This window comes from Gobius niger (genome assembly GCF_951799975.1).
Source record: "Gobius niger genome assembly, chromosome: 4".
Lineage (NCBI taxonomy): Eukaryota > Metazoa > Chordata > Actinopteri > Gobiiformes > Gobiidae > Gobius > Gobius niger.
In genome coordinates, this window is record NC_136855.1 from 33,743,351 (window position 1) to 33,758,087 (window position 14,737).

At 40.9% G+C, this 14,737-nt stretch overlaps 1 protein-coding gene across 1 annotated transcript; it reads right to left on the reverse strand.

Annotated features, from left to right (window-relative positions):
* Positions 1–2,183: 2,183 nt before the first annotated feature.
* On the reverse strand, positions 2,184–4,631 carry uqcrfs1 (ubiquinol-cytochrome c reductase, Rieske iron-sulfur polypeptide 1). The gene is made up of 2 exons (XM_079555566.1): positions 4,359–4,631; positions 2,184–2,934 (listed from the first exon to the last, which is right to left on the reverse strand). The coding sequence occupies exons 1-2, from the start codon at positions 4,567–4,569 to the stop codon at positions 2,324–2,326; spliced, it is 822 nt and encodes a 273-aa protein (XP_079411692.1). The 5' UTR covers positions 4,570–4,631; the 3' UTR covers positions 2,184–2,323.
* Between the last annotated feature and the right edge of the window lie 10,106 nt (positions 4,632–14,737).

A 14,737-nucleotide genomic window follows, 5' to 3' on the forward strand; every position in this document is an offset into this window, starting at 1 on the left:
CATAACCTCTGTGAATGATGACACTGATTTACAGAGAATTTAGGGCCATTTTGATGTGCTCAATCCGAAAATCACATTGATTCCGCTCAATCAGGTCAATATTGTGTGGTATTGTCTTTATAATGTTGTCCATCTTGGTGTCTGTCTGTCCACAATAGGCTGCGTTCATGTGACTTCACAACAATCTAAAGAGTCTATAGATACAGACGGCATCTCTGGAATCGCTCATATATGGTCATGTTTGAAAACAGTTATTAGGTTTTGCCAGAAAACGTCTAAAAAGAGTGAAGTTTCCCAAAAGATTCTATCTACCCCCTTGGCGAAGCCACGCCCCCCCCAATGACGAGACGCCGTCTGTATCTGAGGGCAACGGAAAACTCCATGACGGTAACTGTGATAACTGATTTTTATGTCTTTGTTTTTGGCTTATATTCCAATAATTACTGGAAGAATCCACATGACACAAAAACTGTCACAAAGTTCATTGTCTCCTCTTCCGGCACATATGAACAAATGTCCAATTATTTTCCCTCGAAAGGCGTCGTGGTGACAATTTTCGAAAACATGAACGTGATGTTGTTGAGTAGAAATGACTTTCAGAGATAAAAAAAATAATATGTCAGGTTTGTGAATCCAATCACGATCAAATACTGTTGAGCGAAAACATTTGTCAATTTTTGTTTTGGAGATTTCTGTATTTCTCCCATAGAGTTGTATTGGCCCTGCCCTCCACCTGACATTATGACATCATCACATTCTAAATCATAGACGCCACCTATTACAGGAGACTCGGTTGATTGTAGCAGCATAATTTGCATTTGTGCATGTATTTCCACTTAGCACAAAAACCTGACCTAATACAGAAAAATGTCAGTTTCAGATTCTGCATTTCAAAAATCTTTGATCAGTTAAAAAAAAAAAAAAAGTAAAAATTGTATGGATTATAATATGTTCAAGCCACTGGAAATGGAGAACAGAAAAACATGCCAAATACGTAAAACGTTTTTAGCTAATATAGTTTTGGATAAATCTTCCTCTTAAAATTTAGCGTTCATGCCGCCATCACTCATTTGAATTATTTATTTTAAGGCTATAGGGATTTTTACTCCCGGAATCTAGAGAAACTGATAGATCCGTATTCTCTGATTGTGTGTTATTTTAGCAACAACAGGTAACAGCTAAAACTGTTACACTATAAATTATATAATATATAAATAAATTATTCCACATTATTTCCATTGCACCTAAACATCTTCCTCCATGCTTCAAGGCTTTCTCCTACCCATAATATGCCGTTCTGCAGTGCTCAATGACGATAAAAACATCAGAGTGAAAATATACATCTTTATTATTTAACCTTCAACATATACATGGCCCTGGTGATAGACTTGCACCGACACAAGTTAATGGGCTTTTCTTAACATTTAAGAAGCTGGCAATAAGATGTCATCTAGCAGCTATTACCTGAAAGAAAAATGGCAGGTCCGTCACGCTGTTATATTAGTAATTATCAGGCTTTGCGTGAGATAAAAATCAAAATGTCCACTTTTAAACTGTAGGTTGAAGACGGCTGGAGTAAGCTTGGTCTTTCCCGTCCCATGTTTCAATACATTAGCAGTAAAAACATTATCATTCACAGCAGTTAGTTCAGAGAGTATCCACACCCCAGTTTCATTATGTAGTATTCTAATACGTAGTCGAAGTGATTTCTTTTATCGATTTTTCTTTTATACTTTGTTGCCTCGATGGAAAAAGTGTGCCTTTCGAAAAATCATGGCCAACTAATGGAAATTATTACTTTTAAGGAAGTAAAAAAAAAAAAGAAGCCGCTCATAAATAATAATATAAATATACACAAAATAATGTTTTAGTCTTGGACAGAGTTCCAGACGTTCAAAGTTGCTTTATAATTTCGCGCATTATTCATCTACTCCCCTACCTGGTGATGGTTAGCTATGTATATAGCCACAGCCGCCCTGGTGTGGACTGACGAAAGCCAGGCTCCAAATCTGCACCATCGGCCTCTCTGACCACCACAACCACTCACTTTTACACCGCTAACCTCTTCCCGGCCTCCTGGTTTTGCCACATGGCCTCCCTTAGTGATACGGACCAGGCACAACACCGCTTTCTACACTTTTGTCTTTAATCCATAATTGTAGGGTCAACACTGTAGTTTTGTTTATTTTTACTAGTAGCAATAAATTTAGACAATTTTAGTAACAAATTAGCACATAATAAAACAAAGGGGTCTGAATACTTTCTGAACACTTTTTACATGCTTTGCACACCAGAGCTCTTAACAGTTCTATACTGCGATTCTTTATCCGACAACCACAGTGTCGTCATCTGGGAATTCGTAGTATGGCACCTCCAGATTGAGAGGAGCGGGGCCTTTCCGAATGCGCCCTGAAGCGTCGTAGTGAGAGCCGTGGCAGGGGCAGTAGTATCCGCCGAAGTCACCCGCGTTGGCGATGGGCACGCAGCCGAGATGTGTGCACACGCCCAGCACGATCACCCACTTGGGGTTTTGGACGCGGTCTTTGTCGTGCTCCGGGTCGCGAAGCTCCGCCATATTCACCCCAGCCTCAGCGGAGATCTCCTTCTCTGTGCGGTGGCGGACGAACAGCGGCTTTCCCCTCCACTTGAACGTCATGTTCTTGCCTTCTGGGATCTCGCCGAGCTTGATTTCAATCTTGGAGAGGGCCAGGACGTCGGCAGAAGCGCTCATGGAGGAGACGAATTGGGAGACGACGGTTTTGGCTGCGTACAGGCCGATCACGGTGGACGCCCCGGTGAAGACGTAGGAGAAGGAACGGCGACCCTCGCTGCTCCCTTTAGAGGACTGGTTGGGATCTTGAACTTCAGGGCGTCTGTAGTCTGAGAAGTCTGGAATCTGAAGGTCAGTGTGAGCGAATCGGACTCCTGCGCAGCCTGAAGAAGAAAAGAAATGGGTCTTAGAAAGATATTTCAGGATTTTGACATAGGGCTGCTGAGTGTTGCTGATTTCTGGAGATATTTTTTGGGGGGTAATTCATGCTGTTCTTATATTTGAAGAGTTTCGTGGTGCTAGGCTAATGCAAGGCTAGCGCATTTCTACGGTATCAGCTAGCCTGCATTAAAAACAGTCATACACACTCCATAGTGCACCTGAGGAAAATCACTTAGAACGCCAGACTAACAATAAAAATGTATGTGTCGACAGAATCATTATAACGATTATAATGAAATAGTCCTTCAAAATGAGATCATTCATGTGATGCAAGGTCAGTTATCTTCCAAAAATCGACACAGACATTACATTTATATTGGTCTGGCGTTATAAGTGATTTGCCTCAGGTGCACTGTGGAGTGTGTATGACTGTTTTTAATGCAGGCTGGTTGATACCGAAGACATAAGTTAGCCTTGTAATAGCCTAGCACCACGTAACTCTTCAAATATAAGAACTGCATGAATTACAAAAAAAAATATCTCTAGAAATCAGCAACACTCTGGATAACTAGGAAATGAGGCCCTATGTCAAAAATCCTGAAACATCCCTTTAAAAAGATGTACATGCAGTATAACCTTCTAATAATAATAGAACAAACAAAGAAAGATAAAACAGGTAATAATTCTAAATATGCTGCAATCTTTTTGTCGCTGCATAATTTGTATTAATGACTTACTGAGAGCAGAAGTATTGAATCAACAACTTTCAAATTGTATGCATTATATGCAGTAGGACGTGTATTGTTCTCTGTTTGCGTAATTTATAATATAAATTAAACTACCTGGACCATAAATATGTCAGTCCATTGGTTACCTTATAACTAATCGGGCGCTCCCTGTTAATCATCTTTAATGTTGTCGGTCCGAAACCCAGATGACATTATGTTACGTGTTCTACAATCCTGATACATGTTGCTCAAATAGAGTTCGACTGTGTATGGCCACAGGATGAAGGCCAGTCCTGTTTTTAAGATAAACATGAAGCAGAGGTGACAAAACAGACAAAAACATGCACAGGGTCATATACACGTTTTCCTGACTGAAAGAGCCATGTCCTTACCTCTTTATAATGTAAATATAACAGAAACATCGCCACTGAATAACAACAAGTAAATAATGCCGAACGTTTACGTAAACAATATGACCTTATAGGTTACCCGGCGTCCTGAAGCTAACAGGCTACAAGCTAACGTTACTGTCATAGCAAACCAGCCGTGGCAATGCTAACGGGGGCTAACCCTAGCAATTACAATGTATTTACCCGGGTATAGCAATCTGCATAAACGCCCTGCTTCTGTCGCGGTTTGACAATGAAAATGAACTCATCCCGTGCAAGAATAAATCTCCTAGTGTTGTGTAAACTTACCATTAATGCTCACAGAGATGGCGGGGCCTGTTTTCGGGCACTGCCCGTTGAGCGACTCACGGCAGAGTAGTGGCTTTTTCGGGTCCAGCAAGTACTTCTCGCTTTTAACAACCACTCCGGGGACAAGAGGTTTAAGCGGACCGGCCACTGTGAAAGCGGTGGCCTGCAGGTACGGGGAAAATACCCCCGATCGGGCTGCGAGGGACATCATCTTGGGCTAATCTGTGGCTACACGACCTTGCTCTGTGTGCCTCTCTTTGGAAACGAACGGAAGATCTGACGTAATGGCGTGCTGCGTCGTTATACGTCATACGTACGTTCCCTTCACTTGCATAAACTTGAGAAAGATGTATGTGTAACTGTCGTTGAAATGACCTACAGACATTAATACATTTTGGTTCAAATGTTATTTTTTATAAATAAGACAAGTTTATTTTTGCTATAAGGGGCAATTTACTTTTAAGTAAATAAATAAATAGAGTATAAAAATACCCAGAATTACACAACCCACAAATGTCACCTGCGTAAAAGAGCACATTTGTCACATTGTCTAAAGGTCTATTATTAGAAGGAACTCAAAAAGCTGGACACAGAAAGGGGAAAGGAAATAGAATAGTAAAAGTAATATTTTTGCAGACTAAAATTGGACTAAACTATATTAAAAGTTGTCCGTGAGACTAAAACATGCCGAAAAAAAATAATGAAAAGAAGAGATTAAAACTGTTAATCAACAAAACTTACTTATTACTCAAAGGGCTTTAAACTACTATAAATATAAGGGGGAAATGTAGGCTATTGCTAGGATTATTTTCTAGATTATCAGTAATGCGGGTGGTTAATTTAATCTTCTATCTTAAAATGAAACAGCTGCAACCCAATTTACGGAGCTTCCTCATGACTGGTTTTCGTGACTGTCAGATATCGATGTGGGCGGTGAGGAAGCGCCCTTTATTTATTTATATATATATTTAAAACCTTCAGTTGTTTCATTGTAACCTGGCAGATTGGACACGGGTAATAAAGTGAATAAATAAACATTGTATGCATAAACAATGGACAAAGTTGATCATATTTGTGGTGGTCTTATTGTTTTGTTTAGAATCATGTGTGACGTAAATACATACAGTAGCAGTCTGTGCTTTATACAGACTTATGATAATAACCTTATGTTTGGCCTGTGCACTCGATGCACAAGGACACTGTTCATTATGCCGTCATGTTTAATAATCAGCACAATTACTTAACTAGGCCAAGTGGCTCTTCTGAATTAGATCACTGTTTCAAATGATGAGATCAGTGAGAGGCCGTGAGTGCATGCATAAATGTCAGCCACATGTGAGACGCTGGTGTTTCATGTCTCTGTTGTAAAACGTTTTTGTTTCTGCGGGAAAATAAATCATAGGCTTCTTTGGGCGACTGCATTTGGTCCATTATGAAACATTCACAGGAAGTCTAGGGATGTTTCTGTCATATTGGAACAAAATTTTTTTTAAAAACGTCCCTGAAACAACCGCATCCCTTAAGAATCCACCAGAGACGAGAGAAATTAAAGTGCGTTTTACTTTTGAAAGTATCAGATCGTTTTTAGAAGCGCGGACCCGTGTGGACTTATGCTCATTGTTGTAATTGCTAATAAGTCTTTTGTTTCTGCCTGCCCTCCCATACACTAACAGGGGACTGACTAATCTTCTGCAGGCAGTGCATTCTCTGCCAGCACTTTGAACAAAAGAGGGCTGGGACATCATGAGCTAAGTGCTATGCTTTGAATTTACATCTGAAGCTCACAATATTTGGTAAATGAACACTCTCGGAGGACGAGTGCAAGGATGTTCTCCTTTGTCTTGTAGAAAGCGCGCTCAAACGCCTGCTTTAATTGATCTACATAAACAATTGTGAGTAAGACGGGGTTCAAAATGAGTGTCTAAACTTTATTTCCAATGAAAGGGTATGGAGGACTCATAATGCATTTGCCATCCATTAAGGGGATTAGGGTTCTCATGCGGGCCAACACGCAAACTCAGTGGAGACGCATATCCTCCCTGTTGTGCTGTAGACTCAATGCATCAGTGGTTAAGAAGCACAGTCACATAAATATATAGCATTTTTGGCCATTTTAAGCACTTGGCAAGGAGTTGAACCATAAAGAATTTATATATTTCTATTTCTTGTGTTATTAGGAACAAATAATACAATGTTTATCTTCCCTCTGTTCCTTTTTGTTCATGTTTGAAAAAAAAAAAAGAAGCTTGACATGTCAAAAAAATCTGTGAGAAATTTACCACTACCACAAAAAACATGTATGTTAGTACAGTATATGTGTTCTTGTACTTACGACATTGTGAGGACCAGTTTGAGTAAAGTGAGGACATTTTGGGTGGTCCTCACTTATTTGAAGGACTATTTGAGGGTCAAGATGTTTTAGAGTTAGGATTAGAATTGGGTTTAGACTAGGTTTAGAGTTAATAATGCATTGGGCCCGATCTTGTGCATCAAAACGGAGACGATAGCGTGACATTTTGCGCTCAGTAGGAGCGCACTTTGTGATCTTGCCACTCCAGACTTAGTGCATTTAAGTGGGTGGACAGGCATTTTCCTCCAACCAGATCGACTCCGCGTCCAGGAGAGTGGTTGTGTGGGAGTGGGGGGTGAACATGTGCTTTTGTTTTGCTTCGCGTTCACGCCAAGCGCGGGCCGATCCGCGCCACAGCGGACGCTGTAGCTCTTTTTCTCTCGAGACGTGAACATCGTTTAGCTCACGATGGGGTAAATAAAGTTTTTAGTTTGACCTGTGAGAGCCTAAGGCTTAAGAAAGAACGCAAGACAGCGCAATGTAAACGAGGAAGTGAATGTCAGCCGTGTTTCCATCAGTGCAGTCACCTCCTCTTGTGACGCCCCCTCACAGGTGGCGGAGGCGAATGGCACATATAGCGCCGCCACTCGGAAAATAATTCGCCAAGAGCCTGCGCCGCCCCGTGCGCCGCCACAAGATCTGGCCCATTGTGTCTATGAGTGCCCTCACTAAGATAGAAGTACAAAATTGTGTGTGTGTGTGTGTGCGTGTGTGCGTGTGTGTGTGGGTGTGGTGGGTGTGGTGGGTGTGTATGTGAGAGTGAGTGAGTGGTTGGTGGTAGTCGGAGGGCTGATGGCACCTCGCTTTCAGTCAGTCTACCTCAGGGCACCTTAATAGGCCACCATTTTCAAATACTGAGATATGTTCTTATGTTAGCTTAGACGAGTTGATATGTAGCTGTCTGGTCTTTACGCGTGCGCTCAGTCACGTAAACAGAGCACAGACGGCGTTAGCATTTAGGTGAAGTCAGAAGCAACCAAGCTCTTTTTCGTTTTCTCCATTTAAATATGGTTACATGAGCCTTTATACGATCCAAGTATATACTGCAAGGCGCAGTGATATTAGTAGGCCTATATAGCTATATTGCAAGGCCTAGTAATATTAATACATCTTGCAATATAGTTCCCCTTTATATCCGCTTAGAAAATCGATTGTGTACAAGCTCATGTAACCATATTTAAATAGGGAATATGCGGAAGAGCGTGGTTGCTTCTAACTTCACCTCAGTTTGGACCCATAGATGAGAAGAAGGGAGGCTATTATGCTAACGTCGTATGTGCTCTGGGCAGGCGTGAAACCAGACAGCTACATTTCAACTCGTCTAAGCTGAGGTAAGAATATATCTCAGTATTTAAAAATGGTGGCCTTTTCCTTTAAAAAACAAATCTCAAGGCAGAAAATGCACTAAGTTGCCAACCCTGCAGTATTAATCCTTTGGCAAAATGCTGCACGATGAGCTTACAATCTACATACCTCCCATGGACAACAAGTAATAGCTTCATAAGCAGAAAATACTGTAAAACCGTTTTGCAAAAGATGGGTTAAAGTTTTGAGTTTGTGATTTGTACATGGGGTTTGGTGCACTACCCACTTAAGGGATTTCAAATTGACACCTTTGAATTCATATGGATAGGTCCAAAGCTATGCTCCCATTAGACTAACATTTGCTTTTCATTTAGTCCAAAAATCTCACTTAGCAATAGATTTTTTTTCATGTCTATCTTCCTGAAATTACAATAATGAAAGAAAAGAGCATAAATGCCAAAATACCAGAAGTGAACTGACGCCTGCCGCATGTGGGTGGAAGCAGTAATTAAAGAATTCAATGGACGAGGCCGCAGCCACCCTGCCAGAGAGCAACACGTTTACAGTTTGTGTTTTCATGTAAAGCGCAAATGTGAATGTTTATCTCTGCACTAAACTTTCCCACAGTCATTGAATGAGGGAGATTCAAGACCAAAATGTGAGTTTATGCAACTGGATCGTGAGTCACATCTGAAAGAAGTATCATCATATTCACATCATATTCACTGTCATCCTACCAAATGGAGTCCGGGATGTATATTTTTGGTCATTCATAGACTTGAAGGTATCATTATTTTGCCCAAGTATCTGTCTTCTTTGACCCCATATACTACAGTTGTTTTTGGTTCCTATAGAAGTTTGTGTTTTTTGTAACTCAAAACGAGGTCCAAGATGACCCCAGTCGGAAAGGATTTGTATGTTTTATTGTTCTTATTAGTTTGCATATTTAATGTCCCAAACACACCAGCGAGAGGAAAGGGGGCAGACTATGTCAATTTTGGCGCTATGGGCCCATGTGGTCTGTGAAATTAACATGGCGCACCTTGCTTCTACAGAGCATGTTAGTAAAAAGGGCAAAAAGCCGGGAAGCCCCATTCTCACGGGGCGGGCAGACCAGTAACAAGCCTCAACAGTGCTCCAGGGCCTGTAATCAAAGCCCCAGGCTAAAACCTTTTAATTCCATACAACAAAACCCAGTGTGGTTAAAAATATGATACCTTCCCCAGAGTTGTCACATGGGTCACAACGATCTTTAGAGAACAGAAAAAACTCTGAGGAGCCTGTTTTTGGAATATGTAAAGCTGCCATTGGTTTCCGTTTTAAAATGTTCCTTTTGGATTCACCGTTGGCCACTAGGGGGTGGTATTGCAGTAATGTCAGATCTATGCAATGAGGACAAAAGAGAAGTGCTATGCTTGCCCATTGGTCCTGGAAAAAGGCGCTAAACTGTTCTGTAGAGTCAATATAATGATGAGAGCAGGACCAAGCTGTTTCTGATGGGTTCAATTATTTTGGATGAGAATATGTTAAGACAAAGGAGGAGGGAAGGATCTTCTATGCAAACATTAGTAAGAATGTCATGTGAAAACTAAAGAGAATTGTCATAAAAAATATCATAATGGCCTTTTCCTGGAATGATAAAAAGAAAAAGTCTTTTGCACCTGGTGGTATGTGGCTGATGCGATGTAGTTCACATTTTCATTTTCACTTCATTTTCTCCAGTGTTTTAAAGACTGTGAGAGCATTAAGACTAATTGGCAAAGAGAAGTTCGAAGTTGATCACAGCCCGCAGGAACAGTCTGTACCGCGACCTTCATCCTGCATCAATTTCCTTTGCAGACACGCATTTCAGAGGCGAAGACTTTCAAAGGTAAATTTCCATCACTGCAGAACGAAAGTCTATTGTGTGTTTTTAACTGTGGCCGATGGTTGTTTTCTCAGGGCAATTACATCTCCAAAGCAGTTCAGTATAAGCAGTCTGTGGGACTTAGCTGTGCATTAAAATAGTGAATAGTCATTTAAAATAACCCGATTGCCTTTGTTGCTGTGCCTTTTGCTGTAAAGCTGGCCACTTACTGTGTCTAGAGTTGCACAGTGAAAGACTGGCCACATTATTAGGTATATATATTCTAATCAACTGTATATGCTTACTTCACTTATATGAGGCATCAAAAGGATCCACTTGTTTGAACTTTTATGTTATAACACTTTTCCTTCATAACAAAGGTTTGGTATTTCTCTTCTTCCACAGCTTTATCCTTTATTATATTGTGTCACAGATGTTACACGACACAGTCACCGGACCCTGAGCAGTTCTGCACGTAAACTATTCTTCACAGCACCATGGAATTGTTCACTCGCGGTTTGCAGAAACTGAACATTTGATTTCACAGTGTTGTCCCACTGCTCCGCCCTCTCCTGGAAAAAGTTGTGACACTCTGACGTTTTTTACGTCGTAGTGTCAAACAGGAAGAGCCCGACGTCAATGATGTAATGCCTTACGGCCTGATTTTAATTTATAAAACTTTATTTTTCATTTTTTCTGCTGTAAGAAAGACTCTGCACTGCCCCTGCGGAGAAAACAAACGCACCCCCTGAGCGTCTGAACAGATGTCATGTTTCCTCCGAAAGCTGTGAAGAAGCTATTTCTAACCTACACTGCCACACGCCTGATCTTTTTTCTGACCTAACGATAATGTCACAGAGAAAAACAAGTTTACGAGGACAGGACCTTCCTAAAGAAGAGGCCAGTTTCTTTCCGGGATTCGGCGACTATCAGGCAAAATAGTGTTTTTCTATGACTGTCTCTTGATGGATGTTTGGTGAACCTTCGCCAGAATCAAATTGGATTCACTTTTATAACCAACGCAAGTCCCATAATGTACTCACCCGATGGAGCGGCCAGGATGGAGCGGTGAGTCAATCAAAACGTGTGTTAGCTTGTGTGTGTTAGCCATTTACAAAGCTGTGTTGCAGATGTCAACGCCTTATAACTTCACTTATTGCTGTGATATTTGTATTTCTTTACTGCTAATTTTGCATGGGTGGATTAGCTCGGAGACAGGGGGCAGAGTTAACTGAACCGAAACGTCGTGTCATACAATACCCCCAGAAAATACTAGTGGTAGAGGTACAATATTTCATATAAATGCCTATAATTGACTTCGGCATGGCTAAAATAGCATGATACAGATCCTTTAAAGCTGAACTTCCCATCCATACTTGAAAACGTTTTCTTTCATTACAAACTATGAAAGGGAGAGCCAGTAACTTCCCCAACACATTTGCAACACCCCCCTTAGCCTTGTAGCTAATTAGGGCTTCTTTTGAGCAGGAGTTTTATGAAATTGCACTGTCCTTCAAATAAACTAATCTAATCTAATCTAATTCTTCACAGGGGCGATTTTATCGGCATGTTTCACAATTTTCAGGGTCACTTTTCAGGGTCACTTTCACGGCAGTGCTCGAAATCTAGCCTTCCACAACTATCTGAGTTGACAAAAGACTAAAGGAGGACGAAATTAATTATTTTCTATTACAACAAACAGATATTGGGCCTTTAGACTATATATTCTGAGACAGGAGGAGGGAGAGCGTGACGTGGCGTACACACACACACCTGTAAATTGGATCAGACAGAACTCAAGTCACCCATGAGAAAATATCCAATGACAGTGATGAAAAATGCTTTATTGATCACTGTAGTTTGGTAGCCAGACACTCCTCTTTTATACTGTATCTGGATTCTTCCCCTCCAATGAACACCTCCATATTTGTTGGTGATGATTTAAAAATGTAACCCAAATGCTTATCAACATGTAATTCCCCAATCTTCACCCTGACCAGGCGTGTGCTGGAACACCCAAAGCAGCTCATCATCAGAGAACATGTGTATCTACGAGGCCAGGCAGTGTGTGGTGAATCATGGACCAGACTCCCAGCGGAGCAGCTCTGAAGTCCCGGCCAGAACAGGCCAGTCAAATGTAATCCTGCAGTAGAGTGACCACATGTCCTGAGGGCTTTGAGGAGATGATAGCCTGTCCCTGGACATGTTGGCCTTCTCGGAAACATGAAACAGGGCTAATAGCTGGTATATGCAGAATGAAACCAAAATCCTCCTGCTGCTGCTGCGGTGGATTGTAGTAGTTTTGAATGGTTTGAGATGTGATAGGTTGAACTTTTGAAAATCATCATATTGTGAGTAATTGTGAAATGGCAGAAGGGGTGATTATTTACCGACTTCACTGTCAACGGAGCTGCCAAGTCTGATCAGTGTCTGTGAGACCACGATAATTAGCGTGGATTGGGTGCTTTTCCATTTTGACTTTCTTACCTGTTTAAAATAATAAAATATAGACCTGTTTCAAAGGAGAGTCATATGCAAGAATGACTTTCACGAGCTTGAGAAGCACTTCGAGATTTGCACAAAAGGATGTTCTGTAAATAAGAAAAAGTTGACTGAAGTTTTTGTACCGGAATGTCTGGACTATAAGCAGCAACTTTTGACCCCCGCACTGGAGCCATACAACCGTGCGCCAAATTTATAGATTTTTTACGGTCATACTGAATATTGTGTCATGCTGTCAATAACAATGGATCAAATACAAACATAACGTTGTGGAGATGATGGAGGCCGTGATAAGAAGCCTCCGAATTGGGCTGTTAGTAAGGAAGGAGGTAGGGAAAGGAGCCTCTATGCTAACTATCATAGCTACTTTATATAGGGACCTCTGGTAGTTCCTCACCGGCGATTAAGAGCTATGTGCCATCCCATAAGCCACCGCCGTCAATTTGCATACATTGCGTAGAGAAGGATCAGACCTTACTATAATGTGGCGTCTCTATCTGAGGATGAACCAAAGGACAGGATTTTGGTGGAATATTTGATCAGAGCGTTTTTTTTATTTCTGTGATGAAGCTGTTGGTGTGGAAGGTGAATCTGAAACAGCTTTTTATCATATGTCTTCTGTGTGGCTTCATATCATTATTGTGGTTCATGTTTGAGTCATTGAAGTCCATGGCCAGGAGTAGGAATGTTTTTGTAGTCCTATCCTATATGGGTAGTGTAGTTATTTCTGAAACAGCTGTTGGTGATGTCACTTCCCCTGTGTTTTCCGCCCTGGGTAAGGACGGTCTGCTGAAGCAAATGCTGCTGAAGCTCCAGTTCACTCACTGCATAGAGATCTAACAGTTGACCCCATGAAAGGTTAGGGATCAGGAGCTCGGATCAGGACATAGAAGCTACATATTTGAGGTTTTGGATGGAACCGTACTCCACTCATCTGCGCAATAACTTGGACAGGTGACAAACCCCATCGCTGTATTCCTCTACTTTTGTCCATGTTGGGGGCGGGCAGGATGCCTCCCACGCTGTGATGTGGCTTCCAGGGCAAAATAAATGCGATAAACTCCTCTCACTGCTGAAATATTAGTAAGCGAATGGTGGGTTAAATTCATCAAAAGCTTCGAGTGATTCACCATGAACCCAGCTCAGAGCAGCTTCGAACACCGGGGCCGAGACTGTTCTTAACGCAGTTTTGTAAAAGTAAATATACCTGTGAGCTGCCGTTCTCATTTGACCGCGCACAAAGAGAAAAGTCCAGAATTCCCAGTGCTGATGGCGCTTCAAATGCCCCTGGAACTGCGTCGACAGCTGCGGCTTATATTCAGGTGCGCCCAATAGTCCTGAATTTACGGTATTTAATTCGAATTATTTCCACTTCAACGAGGAAAACTGATTTTAAAAAGTGGCTGTAGAAAGCTACATCTGCGCTGCAACATCTAGCGAATCGTACAATATCGAACATCAATTAGTGACACAGACAAAGACACATAAATTCCAACTGAAAAACATCTCACTCATACTCGCTTGTTTCTGAATCATCCCATTAAAATAGATCCACTCCTATCTCTCCTCCCCACTCTGCTTTTTTCTGCGATTTGTTTCCAATTTGTTCAAAAGCAAATCCTAACCTGGGAGTCTGCTGCACAGTGATGGCATTGATCTGTTTGTGTAAATGCCAGACTTTTCCCCCCCTCTCTCCTTCCAGAATGAAAAGTGCAGGGATCTTTTTATGGGGTGATATAAATAAGAGGCCTATGACAGGTCTGATTTAGTCAGAAATGTATCTACTTTTTCCTGATTCAACATTTTTGTGTGTGATGTTTATGGTTTTACTTTTGTATTGGACATAAACCATACCGGGCCAGCTCTTCCCTTGGAACGTCAAACTCTTTCTTCCAAAGATCAGTGTTGATTTTAACAATACATTTTTAATGTAGTTTTAGTCTGAGTCTATTGACAAAATTTAATTTCTAGCCAGTTACAGTCGACTAAAATTGCCTAAATTTGACTAAATTAATCTTAAATTTGACCAAATTTAGTCAACTTAACATATTTATATTTTGCATTCAAATAATTTTTGCTTCATGGAGCGTCTCCCACTTAGACAAAGTCATTGGACGTTTTGATGACTTTAGCCTCATGTTTTAAGTTTTATTTAGTCCGATTTTATTCAGTCATATTTTAGTCTCATAAACAACTTTTGATTTAGTTTTAGTCTGATTTTAGTCAGCAAAAAATGTATGTTGACTAAAATCGTGAGAAAATGTCACCAATGTTTTAGAAAATAAAACTTTTCCTCACATGACTGGTGTAAAACTATAGTTTATTCCTACAACTGACATTATCTCATCAAATCAAGTACTACATAGAATAAAACAT

What these genes read in the sequence shown, in the direction of transcription:
- uqcrfs1 (XM_079555566.1), bottom strand. Translation starts at nt 4,569, where the DNA reads ATGATGTCCCTCGCAGCCCGATCGGGGGTATTTTCCCCGTACCTGCAG. An exon ending in CATCTCTGTGAGCATTAATG is followed by an intron (nt 2,935 to 4,358) that starts GTAAGTTTACAC and finishes TTTCTTCTTCAG; the next exon opens with GCTGCGCAGGAGTCCGATTC.